The sequence below is a fragment of the Mauremys reevesii genome, linkage group 1 (assembly GCF_016161935.1).
Source record: "Mauremys reevesii isolate NIE-2019 linkage group 1, ASM1616193v1, whole genome shotgun sequence".
Lineage (NCBI taxonomy): Eukaryota > Metazoa > Chordata > Testudines > Geoemydidae > Mauremys > Mauremys reevesii.
The window spans coordinates 307,393,920-307,414,219 of NC_052623.1; the positions used below are offsets into that span (position 1 = coordinate 307,393,920).

The 20,300-nt window shown below is 40.7% G+C and overlaps 1 protein-coding gene across 1 annotated transcript in view; it reads right to left on the reverse strand.

Annotated features, from left to right (window-relative positions):
• CNTN1 (contactin 1) overlaps nt 1-20,300 on the reverse strand; it is a 443,616-nt gene that overhangs the window by 99,962 nt on the left and 323,354 nt on the right. The window contains exon 17 of the mRNA XM_039506174.1: nt 18,064-18,239. Coding sequence (XP_039362108.1) covers nt 18,064-18,239 — 176 coding nt within the window. The remainder of the gene's footprint in view (nt 1-18,063; nt 18,240-20,300) is intronic.

The window sequence follows — 20,300 nt, forward strand, 5'->3', positions numbered from 1 at the left end:
ACCACACAGCTTTGGTCTCAAATGCATAGCTCAGAATTCACATGATCTAATCATATTGCTCCTTCCATTCAATATATTTAATTTTTTTCCTAATCGTATACATTAATTCGAATATATTTAAGTTTATAATTATATCATTTTACGTAATGTTTTATCTACTGACCCACAGTAATAACCTTCTGTAAATTTTCCTTATGTATTATGGCAAATGGCTCAGTGCTGAAACTCTAAACAATGTGGAGATAAAAATGTGATCTACCCAGAAAATAAAAAAAATGCATACACTTGATATATCTCTCTCTCTACGACGCTCTCCTAAACCAAGCTTTTTGTAGTTGGTGATAAAGCTTTCCATACCTCAATAGGAGTCTAGGTTCTCAGTGGTAAAAGGAAAGCTTACAAAGCAAATAAAGAACATGGACATCAGCAGATTCTGTCCACAAATTAGATATGAATGCTTTGTATGTTTTCACTCGAAACCTCAGCTTGGCTGGGTTACAAACTGCCTCCGTCAATACAGAGAGAGCTGAATCACAGACTGGAAATTGTGATAGCAGTACTCAGGGATGTTCCAAAGTGTATATGCGGTTCACCACCCAAATATTTGCCAACTTTAAAGCAAAAGACTTTCATCATATGAGCCCTCTACTTATGCTTTTAAACTATAAAATCTTGCCAAAGGCAAAAAATATCTCTGTGTGATGTACACACTTTCTGAGACGTGATGCTCTCTAAAGACCTTTCCCACTTTGTTAACCTTTTGACTGCTGTCAGAGTGTGCCCAAAGGTGAATGCAAATCCTTCACAGTACCTCTGGTCATCTGACCGAAGAAAGGATTCATCCCTGAAGGAACATCAGATCACAGGAAAAGACTTCAGCCCATGATGCAGCTGACTTAACGTTTGGCACTAACAAAGCTAATTTGGAGGAACTATAAAAATCCAGTGAGTATAGTAAATCAGAAGCAGTGGGCAAAGTTTTCAAATTTGGGTCCCCAAAATTAGGCATGAGAGTTTCAGAGGTTCTGAAGAGGTACCCTGAATATACAACAGATAACAGGTAATTCAGAAAAAGAGGAGTCAGTTTAGCCAGACCTTGCTGTTTCTTCTCTTTGCAAAAGCCGAAAAGATCTTAATATCTGTAAATCCTTTCATTGTGGACAAAAATATTAAATGAAAATGAGTTTCCCTGAATTCCCTTGTCCCAGCGAAGGGTGATGAGGAATGGCAAAAGATATCCATTTGCACTATAATAAATACAAACAGCACATATACTTCAACATTTGTGGCTGCTTGTCCTGATAGTGTAAGCTGTGATTACAGTCACTTTTCTGATTCCTTGTTCTCAAAAGACAAAGGGACGAAATCTACTCAGATTTACACCAGTGCAATCTCATTGTCTGGGTCTCATTAGCAGAAGAATTTGGCTCATTCTGGTTTGTAAGAGATATCTGGCATGCAAGTTAGGGGTAACTAAAAATCAGCAGTCTAATGATAGGGCTCACACGGAAGGACCTCATCCTTCAAAGGCCCTATATTTATATGAGAAGGAAGTATGGTGCTAATTCTACCCTTGATATGTGGACTAGGAAATATTTCCAACAAATATATTATTCTTCCCCCTTCATACATTCCACTGCTTCTGGTGCCAGAAGACATCTGGGAAGCTATGCTTGTACTGGTATCACTGTGATAAGGTGTCCTGTTACTTCATTTTCAAGAAAGAAAATAGGTCAGAAGCTGAATATGCTTTTGCGAAAGGCTCATGTTCCTAGTAGCCTGTGGGTGGAGGATATAAACTAAACTGCTAACTAGATTTCTGAGTGGAGTTAAGCACATATGCCTTTCTGAGCTCAGGCTTGCCAAAACAGGCATGACACATGGATTCTTGTAGTCCTCAAAATCTCACAAACACATTGATTACAAAGATACAGTGAGCTGATTTTTCAGGAAATTGTTTTCTCCCTAGAGCAGCAGTTGGCATGCTTCTAGCTTCCACTGAATCGACAAAGTTTTATTGTTTTGGAAATAGCATTGCAGATTAATATTTTTTTTGGTGTCTCCTGTTTTAGCTAACTGCTTGTTTATCCCACCCTCAGCACCGTATCTACTGCTTTCCTTCTCCTGCTTGCTCTTAACCATTGACTCAATTCCTCTCAACCCATGCTCACTCCCCTATTGTTATGTTCTTTAAAAATTCCAGGTTTTCCCCAAAATTTGACCCAGCCAGGGCAGAAACAAATGACTCCAAACTCACCTGTATGTGGGGGGGGGGGGAAAGAGGGAGGGCTGATGACAAAAGTTTATTGGAAATCACCTTTAGAGAGTCTCAGAACTCCTTTAGAGACAGGGATATAGATCAGTTGATCTGCCTGACCATGCCTTAATCAGCCACTGTCTGCTCCCTTAAACTATTTAACAGCTTCCTTCTGCCAACAGCTCAATATTGCTCTGAACATGCTTGCTGTGCCTCTGGTTCTCATTCTCATCCCAATCCACGCATCCCCACTTCTTTCTTCCTGCTTCATAAACTAGCTTCTCTGTATAAATTTTCCATTCCCTCCATTTAAAAACTCTCCTCCACAAACTTCCAATGTTTTTGCTCAGTGGAAACCTTGGACATACTTCAGCAGAGCAGTCTAATGCACTCGGCTGTCCTCTGCAAAGTGGTATACAGAGAAATTAATTAAAAACTTTAAAATTCAAAATACTTTCCCCGCATCTTTTTTGGTGCAACACAGTTTGTTATCTGAATAAGCAGACAATTATAAAATAACACTGGGTCTCTACTTAATGCAAAGTTATATGAGAAATGGATAGCTGCACAAAACAACAATGTCTACCATGTCCTCCCAAGGAGCCACTGCTGTCTGCAAATCATAATCTAAATTGCAAAAATGAGCAGATACCATACAATTCTCATCTAATAACAATTTTACAGTCCAAGTTACACTGCTTGGTTTACAAAGAAATCTGTAACAACAAATTTGACTTTTTCCCATCTGTCCATGACCTACTTCTTACTCTTTGTGTTTAGTATTTAGCAACTAATGACTGATAGAGCACTGGACTGGGACTCAAGAGACTTGGGTTCTATTCCTTGCTCCTCCTGTTGTGACCCTAAGCAAGTCACTTCACCACTCTGTGCCTTCATATCTTAATCTGTATAATGGGCATAATTCCACCTCTCTAAAGTGATTTGGGAATTATGGATGAAAAGCATTATATAAGAGTTAGGTATTATTATCATCATTATTCTACGAAACAGGTACATCACAACCAAAAACAATGCAAGCTTCCTCATACTACTCTGCCAATGTGATTTCCCCCTAAAGGGACCAGTTCCAGTTCATTTAGTTCTTGACCTGTCAACTGAGCTTGCCAGGAGAGAAATGCCAATGGCTACAGTAGTTTTTTGTGATGTGGATATTTACTAGAAACTTGTGAACTGAAACAACCAACTAATTTCACATAGGACAGTAGGCATTTTTTTCTTGTTGCATATTACCTCTTTCCTCCTAGTACAATATAGCCCTTACATCACATATATGTAGCACGCCTAACGACTCAGGTGGGATTGTCACATATAGCTCTTAGGAGCACACATTCTACCTTTGTCCACCTTGAAGAAGACTTGGCAGGAGAAATAATAAGAGACACAGAGAACAGATACAGAAGAAGGGGATAGCATTACATATCCACTAAGTATTCCGTATATGCCCTAGAAGACTGAGAACCTTTATGTGCTTTCGGATTGTGGAGAGGGCTTGGGTGAACTAATTAATATTTACATGAAAAAATGTTTTTGAGAAAACAGCAAAGTACAGACGCTCCCAACTTACGCAGTCGTTCCGTTCTGGAAAGCCTTGTGTAACTCGAATTTTGTGTAAGTCGGAAATGTATACCCATACGTTACACAAATATTTCAGCAACTTGAAAATCCTATTTCTGGCTTATGGAACTTTTTCCGTAAGTGCGAATTTGCGTAAGTCGGGTCTTGTGTAACTCAGGGAATGTCTGTAAAGATAATTGATGTGAAAGATGATCAAATATACCACCTCTGAAAAACCTGGGCTGGAATTCCCTAGCAGGCAGGGGAATTCCTTAGCAAAGTTTCACTTCCAATTCTATAATAGAAGATCTACGCTTGGGCATTTGAGATATGGGGGTGGATGGAGTTAGTTGAAGAAATCAGTTAAAAATAAAATTCTATACAACTCTTTGCATAAGCTAAGGTGCACAGAGGCTGATATATGGAGGAGGAATAAATTGCAATTGCTGGCAAGGTAATTAGCTGTCAGGTGTTAAGAGAGGATTGACAGAATGATTTGCCAGCCTTTTCAGGATAAACTGGAGACAAGATGGATCAAATCAGGAACTTTATGCCCTTTAAAGTGGCCCTACACCTGAAGGGACTGAGATTAGAGCCACTATATTGGATGCAGGCAATATTTGCCACAAGGACCAGACATGCTGCCTGAGGAAAGAAGGGCTAAAAATCACTCACACACAAATATTGCACACTGCAATATAACTTCACCACATGAACGGAAAAGTCCTGCAACATACCTTCAACGCGGGCTCATAATATTCAATAAGCATTATTAAACATGAAATGTTTAATAACACTATTAACACCACCTCTATTTAGTCCAATTAGTGGCTGCCATCTTTGAAACTGTCCTTCTGAGAATGGGAATACAATGCCTCTTTTGAAGATTCCAATTCTTATGCATTTAAGTAGTTAAAAAAAAAAAGATGACAACGGAGGTCCCAAAGCGGCTATAGGCATATTATCTCAGAAGAAGCCATTACAAATGACAACCATATGTTCCTCTGATGAGACCACTTACAAGGATACATTTCTTCTTCAAAAACTTTAAACCAAGCAGCAGAAAATTCTCTATACACCTCTGATGAACCCAATTTAGCAGCCTCCATACTGAAATACTTCATTGACAATTGTGAGATTCCTTCCGACACTGAGCTTTCACAGGAAGCGATCACAAAGCATTACACAGTTTGCAAGTTGTCAAAACTCAAATGTAGGGGACTGCCCTTCAAAGTGTGCAGCCAGTGGCCAATAATTGATTTCCCTGCCCAACTCAAGGCAGTTCTCCAAATTAACAGGTTGGCTGGTGGATGCAAAATGACCAGCAGTCAAGCTGTGGTGTGTGCACCTGGTGAATTTTAGATTTTTAATACAAATAATAATTTTCTTGGGCTCAAAACTGCGATGATAAACCCACCTTTTGGATACAGTAACACTACAAACAGGGGTGGGAGAACCTCCAAAGTTCAGCGTTCAGCTAAGTACCCAGATGTTGAGACCTTATCTAAAGTAGTAGAGATCCCATGCAACACCTTGAGCCTCTGTTCTAGTTCCCACACAACCTTCATCCCAAAAAAAATTCCCATGTCCTCAAGTTGTCATCTTGAAAGGAGGCCCCACAGTCCGCTGACCTCTTCTGCTGTGTTCAGTGGGCAGGTGGCAAACCCATCTCACCTCTTTCATAAATAATATCAATGCCTATTTCTTATACACACTTTTCACCAGTAGATCTTAAAGTGCTTCACAATCTTGAACGTATTTATCCTCACAACACCTCTGTGAGGTAGGGAAGCATTACTATCCCCAATTTACAGATGTGGAACTGAGGCACAGAGAGGGTAAGTGACTTGCCCAAAGTCACAGAGGAAGTACATGGCAGAGCAAGGAATTGAATGCAGGTATGGTAAGAAATAGTAGAGGAAGCAATAGTGGATGGGAACCTGGGACGCAGTGACCATGAGATGGCTGAGTTGAGGATCCTGACACAAGGAAGAAAGGAGAGCAGTAGAACAGAGACCCTGGACTTCAGAAAAGCAGACTTCGACTCCCTCAGGGAACTGATGGGCAAGGTCCCCTGGGAGAATAACATGACGGGAAAAGGAGTCGAGGAAAGCTGGCTGTATTTTAAAGAATCCTTATTGAGGTTGCAGGAACAAACCATCCCGATGTGTAGGAAGAAAAGTAAATATGGCAGGCGACCAGCTTGGCTTAACAGTGAAATCCTTGCTCGTCTTAAACACAAAAAAACAGCTTACAAGAAGTGGAAGATTGGACAAATAACCAAGGAGGAGTATAAAACTATTGCTCAGGCATGCAGGAGTGAAATTAGGAAGGCCAAATCACACTTGGAGTTGCAGCTAGCCGGAGATGTTAGGAGTAACAAGAAGGGTTTCTTCAGGTATGTTAGCAACAAGAAGAAAGTCAAGGAAAGTGTGGGCCCCTTGCTGAATGAGGGAGGGAACCTAGTGACAGAGGATGTGGAGAAAGCTAGTGTACTAAATGCTTTTTTTGCCTCTGTCTTCACAGACAAGGTCAGCTCCCAGACAGCTGCACTCTGCAGCACGGTATGGGGAGGAGGTGACCAGCTCTCTGTGGAGAAAGAAGTAGTTCGGGACTATTTAGAAAAGCTGGACGAGCACAAGTCCATGGGGCCGTATGCGCTGCATCCGAGGGTGCTAAAGGAGTTGGCTGATGAGATTGCAGAGCCATTGGCCATTATCTTTGAAAAATCATGGCGATCGGGGGAGGTCCCGGATGACTGGAAAAAAGCTAATGTAGTGCCCATCTTTAAAAAAGGGAAGAAGGAAGATCCAGGGAACTACAGGCCAGTCAGTCTCACCTCAGTCCCTGGAAAAATCATGGAACAGGTCCTCAAGGAATCAATTCTGAACCACTTAAAGGAGGGGAAAGTGATCAGGAACAGTCAGCATGGATTCACCAAGGGCAAGTCATGCCTGACTAACCTAATTGCCTTCTATGATGAGATAACCGGCTCTGTGGATGAGGGGAAAGCAGTGGATGTGCTATTTCTGGATTTAGCAAAGCTTTTGATACAGTCTCCCACAGTATTCTTGCCAGCAAGTTAAAGAAGTATGGGCTGGATGAATGGACGGTAAGGTGGATAGAAAACTGGCTAGATGGTCGGGCTCAACGGGTAGTGATCAATGGTTCCATGTCTAGTTGGCAGCCGGTATCAAGTGGAGTGCCCCAAGGGTCGGTGCTGGGGCCGGTTTTGTTCAATATCTTCATTAACGATCTGGAGGATGGTGTGGACTGCACCCTTAGCAAGTTTGCAGATGACACTAAACTGGGAGGAGTGGTTGATACGCTGGAGGGTAGGGATAGGATACAGAGGACCCTAGACAAATTAGAGGATTGGGCCAAAAGAAATCTGATGAGGTTCAACAAGGACAAGTGCAGAGTCCTGCACTTAGGATGGAAGAATCCCATGCACTGCTACAGACTAGGGACCGAATGGCTGGGCAGCAGTTCTGCAGAAAAGGACCTAGGGGTTACGGTGGATGAAAAGCTGAATATGAGTCAACAGTGTGCCCTTGTTGCCAAGAAGGCTAATGGCATTTTGGGTTGTATAAGTAGGGGCATTTCCAGCAGATCGAGGGATGTGATCATTCCCCTCTATTCAGCACTGGTGAGGCCTCATTTGGAGTACTGTGTCCAGTTTTGGGCCCCACACTACAAGAAGGATGTGGATAAATTGGAGAGAGTCCAGCGGCGGGCAACAAAAATGATTAGGGGGCTGGAGCACATGACTTATGAGGAGAGGCTGAGGGAACTGGGGTTGTTTAGTCTGCAGAAGAGAAGAACGAGGGGGGATTTGATAGCTGCTTTCAACTACCTGAAAGGGGGTTCCAAAGAGGATGGATCTAGACTGTTCTCAGTGGTAGAAGATGACAGAACAAGGAGTAATGGTCTCAAGTTGCAGAGGGGGAGGTTTAGGTTGGACATTAGGAAAAACTTTTTCACTAGTAGGGTGGTGAAGAACTGGAATGGGTTACCTAGGGAGGTGGTGGAATCTCCTTCCTTAGAGGTTTTTAAGGTCAGGCTTGACAAAGCCCTGGCTGGGATGATTGAGTTGGGTTTGGTCCTGCTTTGAGCAGGGGGTTGGACTAGATGACCTCCTGAGGTCCCTTCCAACCCTGAGATTCTATGATATGGTATCCCATGTCCTACACTAGCCACTGGACCATCCGTCCTGCCCACATGGTCCATAACCCCAGGGGATATACATATCTGATCTCTCTCTTACTAGGTACTCTATATCCTCTCTCTAATGCCTTTGCTGTCCTCTTGTCCCCAAGGTCCCAGGGGAAGGCAGACGCACACCACCACTCCTGCTCACACTCACCTACTCTGCTAAGCAGGTAGAAGGTGTTTGCTGAGTGCTCCCCTCCACTCCTCTACCTGCTTCACCTCTGCTCTGCATTCAGAGCCAGAGGAATCACAAAGGAGCAACTGAGGCAGAGAGAGGGTGGCAGTCACCAGCTAGGCTTCCACTAATCAAAGCAACCCCTAGTGGCGGGAGTCCAGAGTTGACTTAAAAAAACAAGACAGCAAATGCCACGGCCTCTGGGGCTGTGCATACTTGTGATGACTATGTAGACTGTGGACATTCTCAGCCAGATGGGACTGTTGACAGACAAGGTATAAAAGACACAATGAAGACCACAAATTTATGTGAGATTTGTTTCTTTATTAAGTTATGCCTGTAATTTTCTATAGCCTCAGTTTCCAGATTCAGCATTTCTTACTTTAACAGTAAGAAATCACCAAGATGTTGAGGGACAGAGTAAATTTTGGTCTAAAAGGAGCCATGGATCTCATAATGAAATACAGATACTGGCTGGGATTTACAAAGGGTGAATGGGAACTGAGCCCCTTAGTCTCCTTTGGAAATCCCAGTGGTAATGTTAGATATGTGCAAGGCAGGAAAAAGACCATATGCTCCCAACAATCTAATTTTCTAAGTTTATCTCAGCCTCCACTTCCTATGTCAGTATGTCTTTCAGTCCTCTCTCTCTTAAAAATGGCTCAAAACTCTTTAGAGCATTTAAATCCAAACATATATTCCATATTTTAACTCTTCTGAATAAAACTGATCTGCCAGATTATCTCAACAAGTTTATGAATTTATCTGTAGCAATCTAGTTTAGGTTTTATTAAAGAAAAACAGAGGTGAGTTAAATATCAGATCCACTGTTATCTAAGGCCTTGTATACACATTCCCAATTTTGTCCACAGAAGTCAGGTTTCATCAACAAAACAGTGTAGACACTGCCATGCACCTCCTTCTAACAAAACTCTCCAGCTTTGCTGACAAAATAAAACCACCTCCACGAGAGGCATAGAGCTTTTTGTGCAAAGTTATATTGACAAAGTGTCAGCGTAGACCTTATGCTTGGTTATGTCGCTGTAAATGGCCTCCAGGATGTGTCCCACAATGCCCATCCCGACCACTCTGGTCAGCAGTTCAAACTGCGCTGCCCTGCACCCAGGTACTCAGGCCTCTGCACTGCCCCTTTAAAGGCCCAGGAATTTTTGAAATTCCACTCCTGTTTGCTTGGCATAGAGAGCTCACATCGCATCTACCCAGCTGACCACGGCAGCTCCACACAGCAAATACGCTCCTGCTTGGAACATACATGAGCTGTTGGATCTGCTGGGTCTGTGGGGAGAGGAGGCTGTGCAGTCCCAGCTCTGCTCTAGCCACAGGAACGTCAATACCTACATCAGATTTCTTGTGGCTTGATGAATAAGGGCTATGAATGGGGCATGCAGCAGTGCCATGAGAAGATAAAGGAGCGGAAGCAGGTGTACTAGAAGGGAAGGGAGGCAAATGGTTGCTCTGGTGCTGCGCCGAAGACCTCCTGCTTCTATAAGAAGCTGGACACCATCCTTGGTGGTTATCCCACATCCACCTCCAAGAGTCCTGTGGATACACAGTGGACGCAAACCCGAGGACAAAGTCGTGGATGAGTAGGTTGAGTTGGAGGATGATGTGAAGCACATGGCATGGTCGTCCAGTGGCGCAGCAACTCAGGACCTCTTTTCTACTCTGAAGGGGTCTGGCCAGTCCCAGCAGTCCATTTATGGTGCGAATGATGTAGAAGAGGAGAGTGGTCTTTTTGAGTTAGTGCTGCTCGGTTACATGAGGTAGAGTTGTCCTTTGCTCTGTATATTCTAGAAGTCGGTGAAGGGATAGAAATGTACAAGACTAGCTGTGTTCGCGTGTGCTCCACATTCCCCAGTGCAGCTAAGTAGTGTGGTGGAACAGTGTGTTAATGCACACCAAGATTTGACAGGAATCCTCCAGAGAGATCTCTAGGAAACTTTCCTGCAGGTACTCGTCAATCCTCTGCCGAAGGTTTCTTGGCAGAGCTGCTTTGTTCCTTCCCCCATTGTAGGAAACATTCCCATGCCAATCACCTGTTCAGGGACCAAAGCAGCACAGAGGCAAGCAGCATAGGGCCCAGGTCTGAAACCATACACGTGCAGGATATGCACCCTTGCATACCCTCAGGAGTGAGATATTAGCTATGATAACCCTTCCTGTGGAAAATGGTAGCAGAATTTTAAATATTGTCCCTAGTTGCCTGCACTGATCCCCCTAAAAAAAACACCTAGATCTTTGCCCCATCTTGAACGCCCAATCCCCACGTAGGCCGAACTCACCATGTTGAAGGTGTTTGCCAAATGTGTGCTTGCCACAGGACACTGAGAAAATGATTCATATGTTAAAAGAGATGTATTTTACTGTAATGATTCGATGCTGTGTGTGAACTAACAATCATGCTTCTGTTTATTGTTTCTTGTGCTTCTGCAGATGTGGCCTTCAAGGGATTCCTCTGCACACCGGAGGAGCACCTCCACCAGATAAGGAAGCGACCAAGGTGGAGCAAAGAGGACATGTTCCGAGAGGTGCTCCAATTCTCAGAGGTCGAAAAAAGAGAACACAGTCTAAAAGTGGACTTTCTTTGAGGACTTATCCAATTCTTACTGCCACCAAATAAGATGATGAGGTCCATTTTCTCCTCTATGTATGCATATTAATATGAATACGTATTCCACACGCATATCACAGGGCGAATATATCCCTTCATTTTCAGTGTGGGTAGCTATTTAAGAATACTTTTGGTAATAAAAATATTTTAATATTTCTCTAGATAGTGGATATTAATTTTTTTAAGTCTAACAGTAAACTCTTCAGTCTTTAAATATACATGATAAAAAACAATTCAGTAAATAAATGTTGAATCATCAGAGGCGTTGAGAGAGCTTGAAGTGCTAAATCTCCAGAGTTATTTCTCTAGGTATTTGAAAGAATATGATAATGTTGAACTACTCAATCAATAACTAGGCAAACACACACAAAGTTGAACAATGTTCAGTTTAGGAGAACCCTGAAAATGAACTGTTAATGTAGAAACTATTTGAAAAGAACATGCACTAAAATTTAAATACATATTGTTTCATTTTAGATAGCAATGTCATAATTCGTCATGTGAGATTAAAACAACACTGACAAGTTTTCTTCTGAAAAACGAGCTGTAGCGCTAATGAAATGCAAATTAGTTCTGTCTTCAGCAACTGATGGCACTACTAAAGCTTCCAGCTCAAGACAAAAGATTTATTCAGCTATTAACATAAATTTTATCATTTCATTATGTGTTTATGACAACAATAGTAGCATTATTTGAGCAACTGAAGGATGCTATTAGGTTTCAGCATTTTGATCTGCATTCTCACCATAAATTAATAGCCCTATTATTTGAAAGATCTATGAAGCTCCTTAAGCTACAGGAAATTGCAGCATATATAACAATTGTAATGTTAATAATGGAATATTTATCTTTTTATGTTTATGAAAAGTTGCATGGCAAAATGTGATTCTACCAGTTCCACCAAGTAGGTTTGGTTAGAGGCTGTTTAAAGCACCAGTTACTACTGAACTGGAAATCTTATACATGGGTGCCACCTGGTGGCTGAAAAGAAGACCTGCAATATGGATCCAGCAAACTTAGGTAAAGAGCAAAAACTTTCAGGTACAAGCACGCATAAAAGCAGAATAAAAAGCATGAATGTAACAATAAATGAAATAAAAAAACAGATGAAATATCAGGAATATATATTTTTGTTATAAGTAATTAATTACACTTGGATATAAAATGAAGAAATAAACGGGTGATGGGCATTTCATATTCAATATTCTAGGCAGAAACTTGTATGAAACTCCAAGAATTTTTAGAAACACCACAACATTATTCCTGATTATTAAATATAACCACAAATCCCAACCCCAAACAATTACTTAAACACAAACCTCAGATCCGATCATTAAGGGATAGACTCTCAGACTTTATGGCCAGAAGGGACCATCATGATCATCTAGTCGATCTCCTGCACATTGCACCTCGCTCACCTACTCCTGTAATAGACCCATAACCTCTGACTGTGTTACTGAAGTCCTCAAATCATGATTTAAAGACTTCAAGTTATGGAGAATCCACCAATTACACTAGTTTAAAATTGCAAGTGATCCTTACCCCATGCTGCAAAGGAAAGCCAAAAAAAAACAACCCCAAGGTCTCTGCCAATCTGACCTGGGGAAAATTCCTTCCAAATATGATGATCAGTTAAATCCTGAGCATGTGGGCAAGACCCAGCAGCCAAGACTCAGCCTGGGAAAGAATTCTCTGTAGTAACTCAGAGGCTGGCCCATCTAGTGTCCCATCTCTGATCATTGGAGATATTTGCTGCTGGCAGTTGCAGCTCAGCTACATGCCATTGTAGGCAGTCTCATCACACCATCCCCTCCATAAACTTATCAAGTTCAGTCTTGAAGCCAGTTAGGTTTTTTGCCCCCCACTTCTCCCTTTGGAAGACTGTCCCAGAACTTCACTCCTCTGATGGTTAGAAACATTCATCTAATTTCAATCCTAAACTTGTTGAAGGACAGTTTATACCCATTTGTTCTGTGTTAACATTGATACTTAACTTCAAATAACTCCTCACCCTCCCTGGTATTTTTCCTTCTGATGTATTTACAGAAAGTAATCATATCGTCCCTCAGCCTTCTTTTGGTGAGGCTAAACAAACCAAGCTCTTTGAGTCTCCTCTCATAAGGTAGGTTTTCCACTCCTCTGGAAATGCTAGTAGCCCTTCTCTGAACCTGTTCCAATTTGAATTAATCTTTCTTAGAGAAGGGAGACCAGAATTGCACAGTGTATTCCAGACAAGGTGTCACCAATGCTTTGTATAATGGTCCTAACACTTCCCTGTCTCTACTGGAAATATCTCATCTGATGCATTTTAGGATCGCATTAGCCTTTTTCATAGTCACATCACATTGGTGGCTCATAGTTATTCTGTGATCAACCAATACACCCAGGTCTTCCTCCTCTTAGCTTCCAACTCATAAATCCCCAGTTTATAGAAAAAATATTGTTGTTAGTCCATAAATGCATGACCTTGCATTTTGCACTATTACATTTAATCCCATTTCTATTACTCTGGTTTTCAAGGTCATACAGATCTTCTTGTATGATATTCTGGTCCTCCTCTGTATTGGCAATACCTCCCAACTTTGTGTCATCTGCAAATTTTATTAGCACACTCCCACTTTTTGTGCAAAGGTCATTAATAAAAATGTTAAATAAGACTGGTACCGTAACTGATCCTGGAAGAACTCCACTAGTAATCTCCCTCCAGCCTGACCGTTCACCTTTCAGTATGACCTTTTGAGGTCTCCCCTGTAAACATTTTCTTATCCACCTTACAATTCTCATATTAATCCACATCTTCTCCAATTTAATGAATAATTTCCCATGTGGAACTGTATCAAATGCCTTACTGAAATCCAGGTAGATTAGAGCTACTGCATTTCCTTTGTCTAAAAAATCAGTTATCTTCTCAAAGAGGGAGATCAGTTTGGTATGGCACAATCTATCTTTTGTAAAACCATGTTGCATTTTATCCTAGTTACTGTTTATCTCTATGTTCTTAACTACTTTCTCCTTCAAAATTTGTTCCAAGTCCTTGCTTACAGTTGAAGTCAAACCAACTGCAGAGGATTGAGCAAATGGTGGAAGGAGGTCAAAGAGTATCTGCAACAAACTAGTTAAGTTAGTTAAGAGTAGGAAAACTCATATGAAGTAGATGTTTCTGCTCCAGCAGATGGAGTCATAGGGTGGGATTCTCCACTGCTTTGTTCCGTCATTTACATCTTGTGTAGAGCGAGCGCAAAAAATGCCACCAAAATCAGAATGGTGGTGTTCTACCCTCACTGCACAGCTATATACAGCTGCAAAGACGCAGGTCCAGAGATCATCTCTTGAATGGCACAGGTGGGGTGGATGGCTGTTTTGAGGAGTTGGCACCCTCAGGACTTGCACTGATACCCTTGCTTGCCATGGGGTAGTGGGTCATGGTATGTTCCTCCTAAAGTACTTTGCTAGAATTCTTCAGAAACATCTTCAGTATCAGGACAGGACATTAAAATTAATTTCCTTAAAAATTATTTGAGTTTCCCTATAGTGGCACTATTACAAGAAAAATCTTATACCCACATAAATAGTCACTGGTATGTGTAAAGTTATGGCTCCTGTTCAATATGTTTTTTGGATAAAAATCCTAGGATCTGCACATGGCCAACAGATTGACAAAGTTCAGCCACTGCATAAAGCCATGATATATATATTTTTTCTTTGATGTTACTCAGGCTAAGGTGGGGAAAACCTCATGTCAATGAATTTTCTTCCTTCTACACACCAGGTGGGACCTATCTGAGCCCAAGCCTAAATAACTTCTCTAAATGACTGCGGTCAGGGGACTAAGCTCAAGGACCAAGACAAAACATTAGGTGTGTTTTTACTTTGCTCTCTTACAAGACAGAGGTGGGGTTTTTTCTGTCTAGTAGAGGGCTTTCTTCTTTATATTTTCCCACCTCTTATATTTTTTAAAGGAAGGGTTTGACAAACACTAAGATTTCATTCCTGCTGTTATCTAAGAGAAGAGCTGTCAGCAAGCTGTAATTTCAGGCTTCTGCAAAATACTCTATATGCACTGAACAGTGCAGAAGTGGAAATTTAAACACACATTAATAAAGCAATCCTCAGATGTAAACATGGAAAATATCATTTTCTTGGGATGGCAATGAGGTAGATCTACACATCTAAAGTACATTTCTGGAGAGGTTTAGTATGCTACTACTGGAGTTTTGATAGGCACAAATTTCTGTAAGGTACTTTGCAGGAACCTTAAGACTTTGAGCTTCAGTGCCCTTAAACTGGCATTAGACCACTACTCTGCCAGTCAGACAAGGAAAGTCCACACAGACTCTCATTGAAAGATACTAACAGGGCTTCTAGAGACCTTCACAATCAAAAAATTTTGATTCAGGACCATCAAAACGTTTCATTTTGATAATGTTGAAGTGTTTCGTTTTGACTCTTGATTTCATTACTAAATATGTGTTACAAATATACACAGTATTAAATATACAGAAATGTAACAAAATTAATATTTTAATATAATACATATGTTTATATTAAATTAAGTGAGACATTAGACATTTTCCTATTGAAAAATTGGTCAAAATTGACACATTCCCATGAAACACTTCAATTTCGATTAAACTGTATCTTTTGACAGAAAACTGTCCTATTAAAAACATTTCAACTAGCTCTAAACAGCAGTTGGGACTGGCTAATTCAGTCTTGTGGGACTGCTGATATTATGCATGTGGGACTGCTGATATCATATGCATGCTCCTAGGCAGACCGTTTCATTTTTTATGTTTATGATTACAGCCCCATGTTAACTATTGTGACTATGCAAATCTTATTTTTGGTTCTGCTTTAGATTTGTAAAATATTTTAGATTTACTTTTATTTGCAGCTATTAGGAATGATATTTAAAAAATAGAGAGAGGAAGAAGGAATCCAACTAGCTATTACCAAATCAGACAGCTTTGCAGGTCTAGGAATCAGAAAGACTCCACGGAATGGACTGTTAAAATGTAGGTAATATTGTAGGTGGAGCTTAGCGTGTGACCGACCACTGTTGAGGCCTAACGGGTTCACAGCCAGCCTACCTTAAAGGCCCTTCTCCCCATATAATACCACAACAATTGTGCTCAGTAGATATACCTGAGTTAACATTCCCCTGATTTAAAAGGGAGTAGAGTGGTGGCACATCTTTTTTCTGTGATGGGCGCTTAATTCTAGAGCTTACTCCCCCAATACCTACAACCTTCACCAGGACTGGTTAATCCACAGGCATGATGCAAAATCCACTGTTTTTCTTGGGATTTCAGTAAGAGGGTGGGTTGAAGATTAAGAATGTCTGGATGTGGGGATAATTATTTTATTGATATCTATTCTGGGCTAATATTTTTTTCAGATTGTATGGTTTGTGTTGGATAATTTGTTTGTATTTTGTATTGATTGTTGTGTGTTTTTATACAATTTAAAGTTGGTCCAAGCACAGTGCTATGAGATGGAGGCTTTCCACAAATGGAAATAAATATATGCAGGGTAGGACCCTCATGTGTTGCAGATAGTTTGCTAAAACATGACATCAGGGGACACGCTGAACCAGAGAAGATTTATGCCCAAGACAAAAAAATTGCCAGAGAAATGGCCTAGCAGATGGAATGGGATAACCCCACATGCTCATTAACAATATCTGGGATGTCTCTTTATTTGTGCCAAAATGAGTGACTTTGAATTAGCTTGTTTAGGACTGAGTGCTTATTGAATTTTTTCTCCTACTCGCTATCCTATGCCAGACCCTGGAAATGCTCATTAGAAGATCACAGACAGGAATAAGAAATACACACATATAAGAACATAAGAATGGCCATACTGGATCAGACCAATGGTCCATCTAGCCCAGTATCCTGTCTTCCGACAACCACCAGTGCCAGATACTTTAGAGGGAATTAACAGAAGAAGGCAATTATTGAGTGATCCATCCCCTGTCATCCAGCTTCTGGAAAACAAATATCTTTCCCTTTAAAGATTATTTGTGCTATGTTTGGTGATAGCCTGCCTATTGTGGAAGGAGAGAAAAGGATAAAGGGAATTTGAACGCAGATATCTTAACTTTTAGGACTAAAGTAAGAGTCAGGCTAACACAAGCTCTAATAATGTGAGATTTCAGGCAGGGCCTGGGCAAGTGGAAAGCGAGTGGAACAAAAAAACTGTAAGAGATACTGTTTTTCGAGCTTGTGTTAGATAAGAATGGAATACAGACTGTAGCAGGAACTGCTGAGAAAAGTAAGATATCAGAAGGAATATGTATAAACTAGATGTGGTTGTTGATCATTATTGTCTGCAACAAAAGGTATAAATGCTTGCCCTAATAGTTTATCTAACGGAGACCTGCCTGGGATGGGGGGAACCCGTCTGGGTGTACTCTCCTCCTGCAAGTGTCAGGAAAATAAACTGTCTCTGACTTGTTGCAACCAACCTGAGAGTGAAGACTCTATTTAATTCCACAATATTCACTATCTATATTCACTATCTATCATTTATTATTCCTTGTTCTTTAATTTTAAATGTTTCAGTCAGCCATTTAGAAACGACACCATGGACCAGACTGCAAATCCCTTATTCACATTAGTAAAAAATTATTCACAGCCAGACTATGGACTTCAAGAGTAAAACTTGTGGGGACAGTAGGACTCACACAGTTTGGCCTTCTGAGACTCACACTGTGTGAATAGTACATAGTTAAGAGTCAAAGTGATCCATCTGACACAGCAGACTGGCTGCAATTCATTCACTTAAACTATTTAAATACATTCAAATAAGTTAGTAGAGGTTTGTGAACTATTCACAATCAGAAAAAGAGAGTGACATTTTCAGACAATTTATTAATCAGAATTCAATGAGCTCTAGTTTGGTGATTGGGGATTCCACAAAATCTGTTACAGTGAAAAATGGGAACCGCTAAAGAAAAAGGTTAGGAGAACATACAATCTTTTACAAACAACCTCTTCACTTCTCCACTATGAAGTAACTAATAAACTGTAAATAACATTTAGAGGCCTTGATCCTTGTTTTATAATTTTAGGCCTCTTTAAAAAGGTGATTCCAGATGCATTTTCCTGGGTATGAACCAATAAACTAGAATATACAGAAAATACCATGTGTTTCATGATACTGAAAACCAGAGCTTAGCATATCAAATGAGGGTCTGCAAAATCTTACCATAACACTCCTTTCGTAATGATCATGCTCTTTTTCAAAATCTATCATGTAGCCATTTAGAGCCCAGATAAATGTCAGATCTAATGTGGTATCATAGGACGCAATACACTGCATGGTGGCACTCTCTCCAACTGTGACATCAACATTAGTTGGTGCTAAGGTAATCTTTGTAGCTTCTGTGAAGTTAAAAGAAAATGTGGAAAATTCTAATAAACAAGTGAATATACAGATGCGAATCTAGCTGTTTCATTATACATGAAAAGAACAAACTGATTTACATGTTATTTATGCAACTACATTTCAAAGGGGAACACTGATTAGAACAGAGAGGTGCTCTAAGAAAAGTGACACCCTTACAACTGAAATTCCTTGGCTTTTGATTGCTCATTCTCTGATAATACACATTTTAGCCTCTTCATAATGATGACTATAAAAAACTATGCTGACTTATTTTTATTCACAGACTATTTCATGTGTAGAAGACAGATGATCCATTTTGCATGACTCATTGTGTATTTTTTTGTTCGTAACAATCCTGGCCTTAAAAATAAACAAAAAACCATCATTAAAGAATGGAGAGCTCTGCTCAGTGCTCTCATTTCCATTACTCCACCCTGGAAAGGGGGATTCTAATGCGTCTATTAAAAAACAATGTTTAATTCTGCATGGAATGCAAATAGCTATGCTGGGAAGGGACAGAAGAGAATAGAAGCAAAGAAGAAAAATATGTATAATCAGAGCTTACTACAATCAAGAAAAGAAGAAGAGCAGGAGACTCCATGAAATCCCTCAGGGATCTTGCTATACAGATCTAATTTAGCTGACACATGCTTTGATACCAAAGAGCTCAGCATAACAGAAGGGAATGGTATTCTAGCCATGTGTGTACATTTGGTAGCTGATTTTATAATGGTTGCTGGATTTTGTTTTGTATTGTAGAGTCTTCTATCAACCTAGAGGTATTCTAGGGTATGTCTGCACTGCACTCGTCTTTCAGTGGCGGGTCGTATACATACTCATGTAGGCCCCCAGCACAGGTATAAACAACAGCATAGACCATGAGGCATGGCTTAGGCGAGTAAAGAGATGCCTGCAGGGTGTGGAAAGGTACACAAGTACATACCCTGCTCAGAGCTCTACTTGCCCAAGCTGTGACTCCCATCTACAGTGCTGTTTTTAGCCGTGTAGTTCCCTGCTGCTTCCCCACTGGCTCTTCTGGAGCTTTCCACGACCACAGAAAAAGACTCCAATAGTGGGGGAAGTGAGGGAGGTAGTGGAGAAAGACTCCAATGGCTCTTATTGCTGGAGCCCGTCCCTACCACTGTGAAAAACTCCAGCAGTGGGGAAAGGCTCCGGCAGTGGGGAGGCGGCAGGCAAAGACTCAGGCTTTTCCTGCTGTCTGTCTCCGGCCAGAGCCTTTCCTCACCACAGTGAAAATCTCTGGCAGTGGAGAGTGGCTGAAACCTTTCTGCGCTGCCTCCCCACTACCAGAGTATTTCACTGGTATGTGTAGTTACACCCCAGGGTGTGGAAACAGTGCTAGAGGAAATTCTCATGTGTCCATGACAGATACCAAGTTTTGAAATCTGCCAACTAGCCTTTCACTGTTTCTGTTGGTTAAAGTTGAATTGCAAGGGACATGCTCAGTCATTAGTTCTCCCTCCTTAGATGAACTAGGTTAGAGTCCTCAGGTACAAAAAGGAATGGTTTATGTTTAGATTATACACACATATGTTTTAAATGTTTAACTGTGGAGATATTTTAAGTCAATAATTTTTTGTGATTCTAAAATGCACAATATAACATTAAAAGGCTTGAATATTTATTTACAAATGTTTCCAGAAAACTAAGAATGATGAATGTAGTGATTAAAAAAAACAAGGCTACAAAATACAAAGAAAAATAAATAATCATACTAGTTAAACAGACCTCGTGATTCAAAATAAATTCTTTACAATATTTGAAACATCATTACATATGGTCTAGGGAAGAAGTTACAAAAAATGTTGTCATATGTTCTGATGGATTCACACTTATGTTACTAAGTTTATCTTGTGGCACCATGCTGTTGAGTACGACTGCCACATTCTGGCTGCAGGAAATGCTTTCTTTTCATATACATTTAACACATAGGTGGTTTTCCAGAGGCCTGGCAGACAGAAGTGCTCATGAACACTATATTCCCTTCCTCCTCCCTTCAGCTATTTAGTTATCTGACAGGGTTGTAAAAGGTGTGA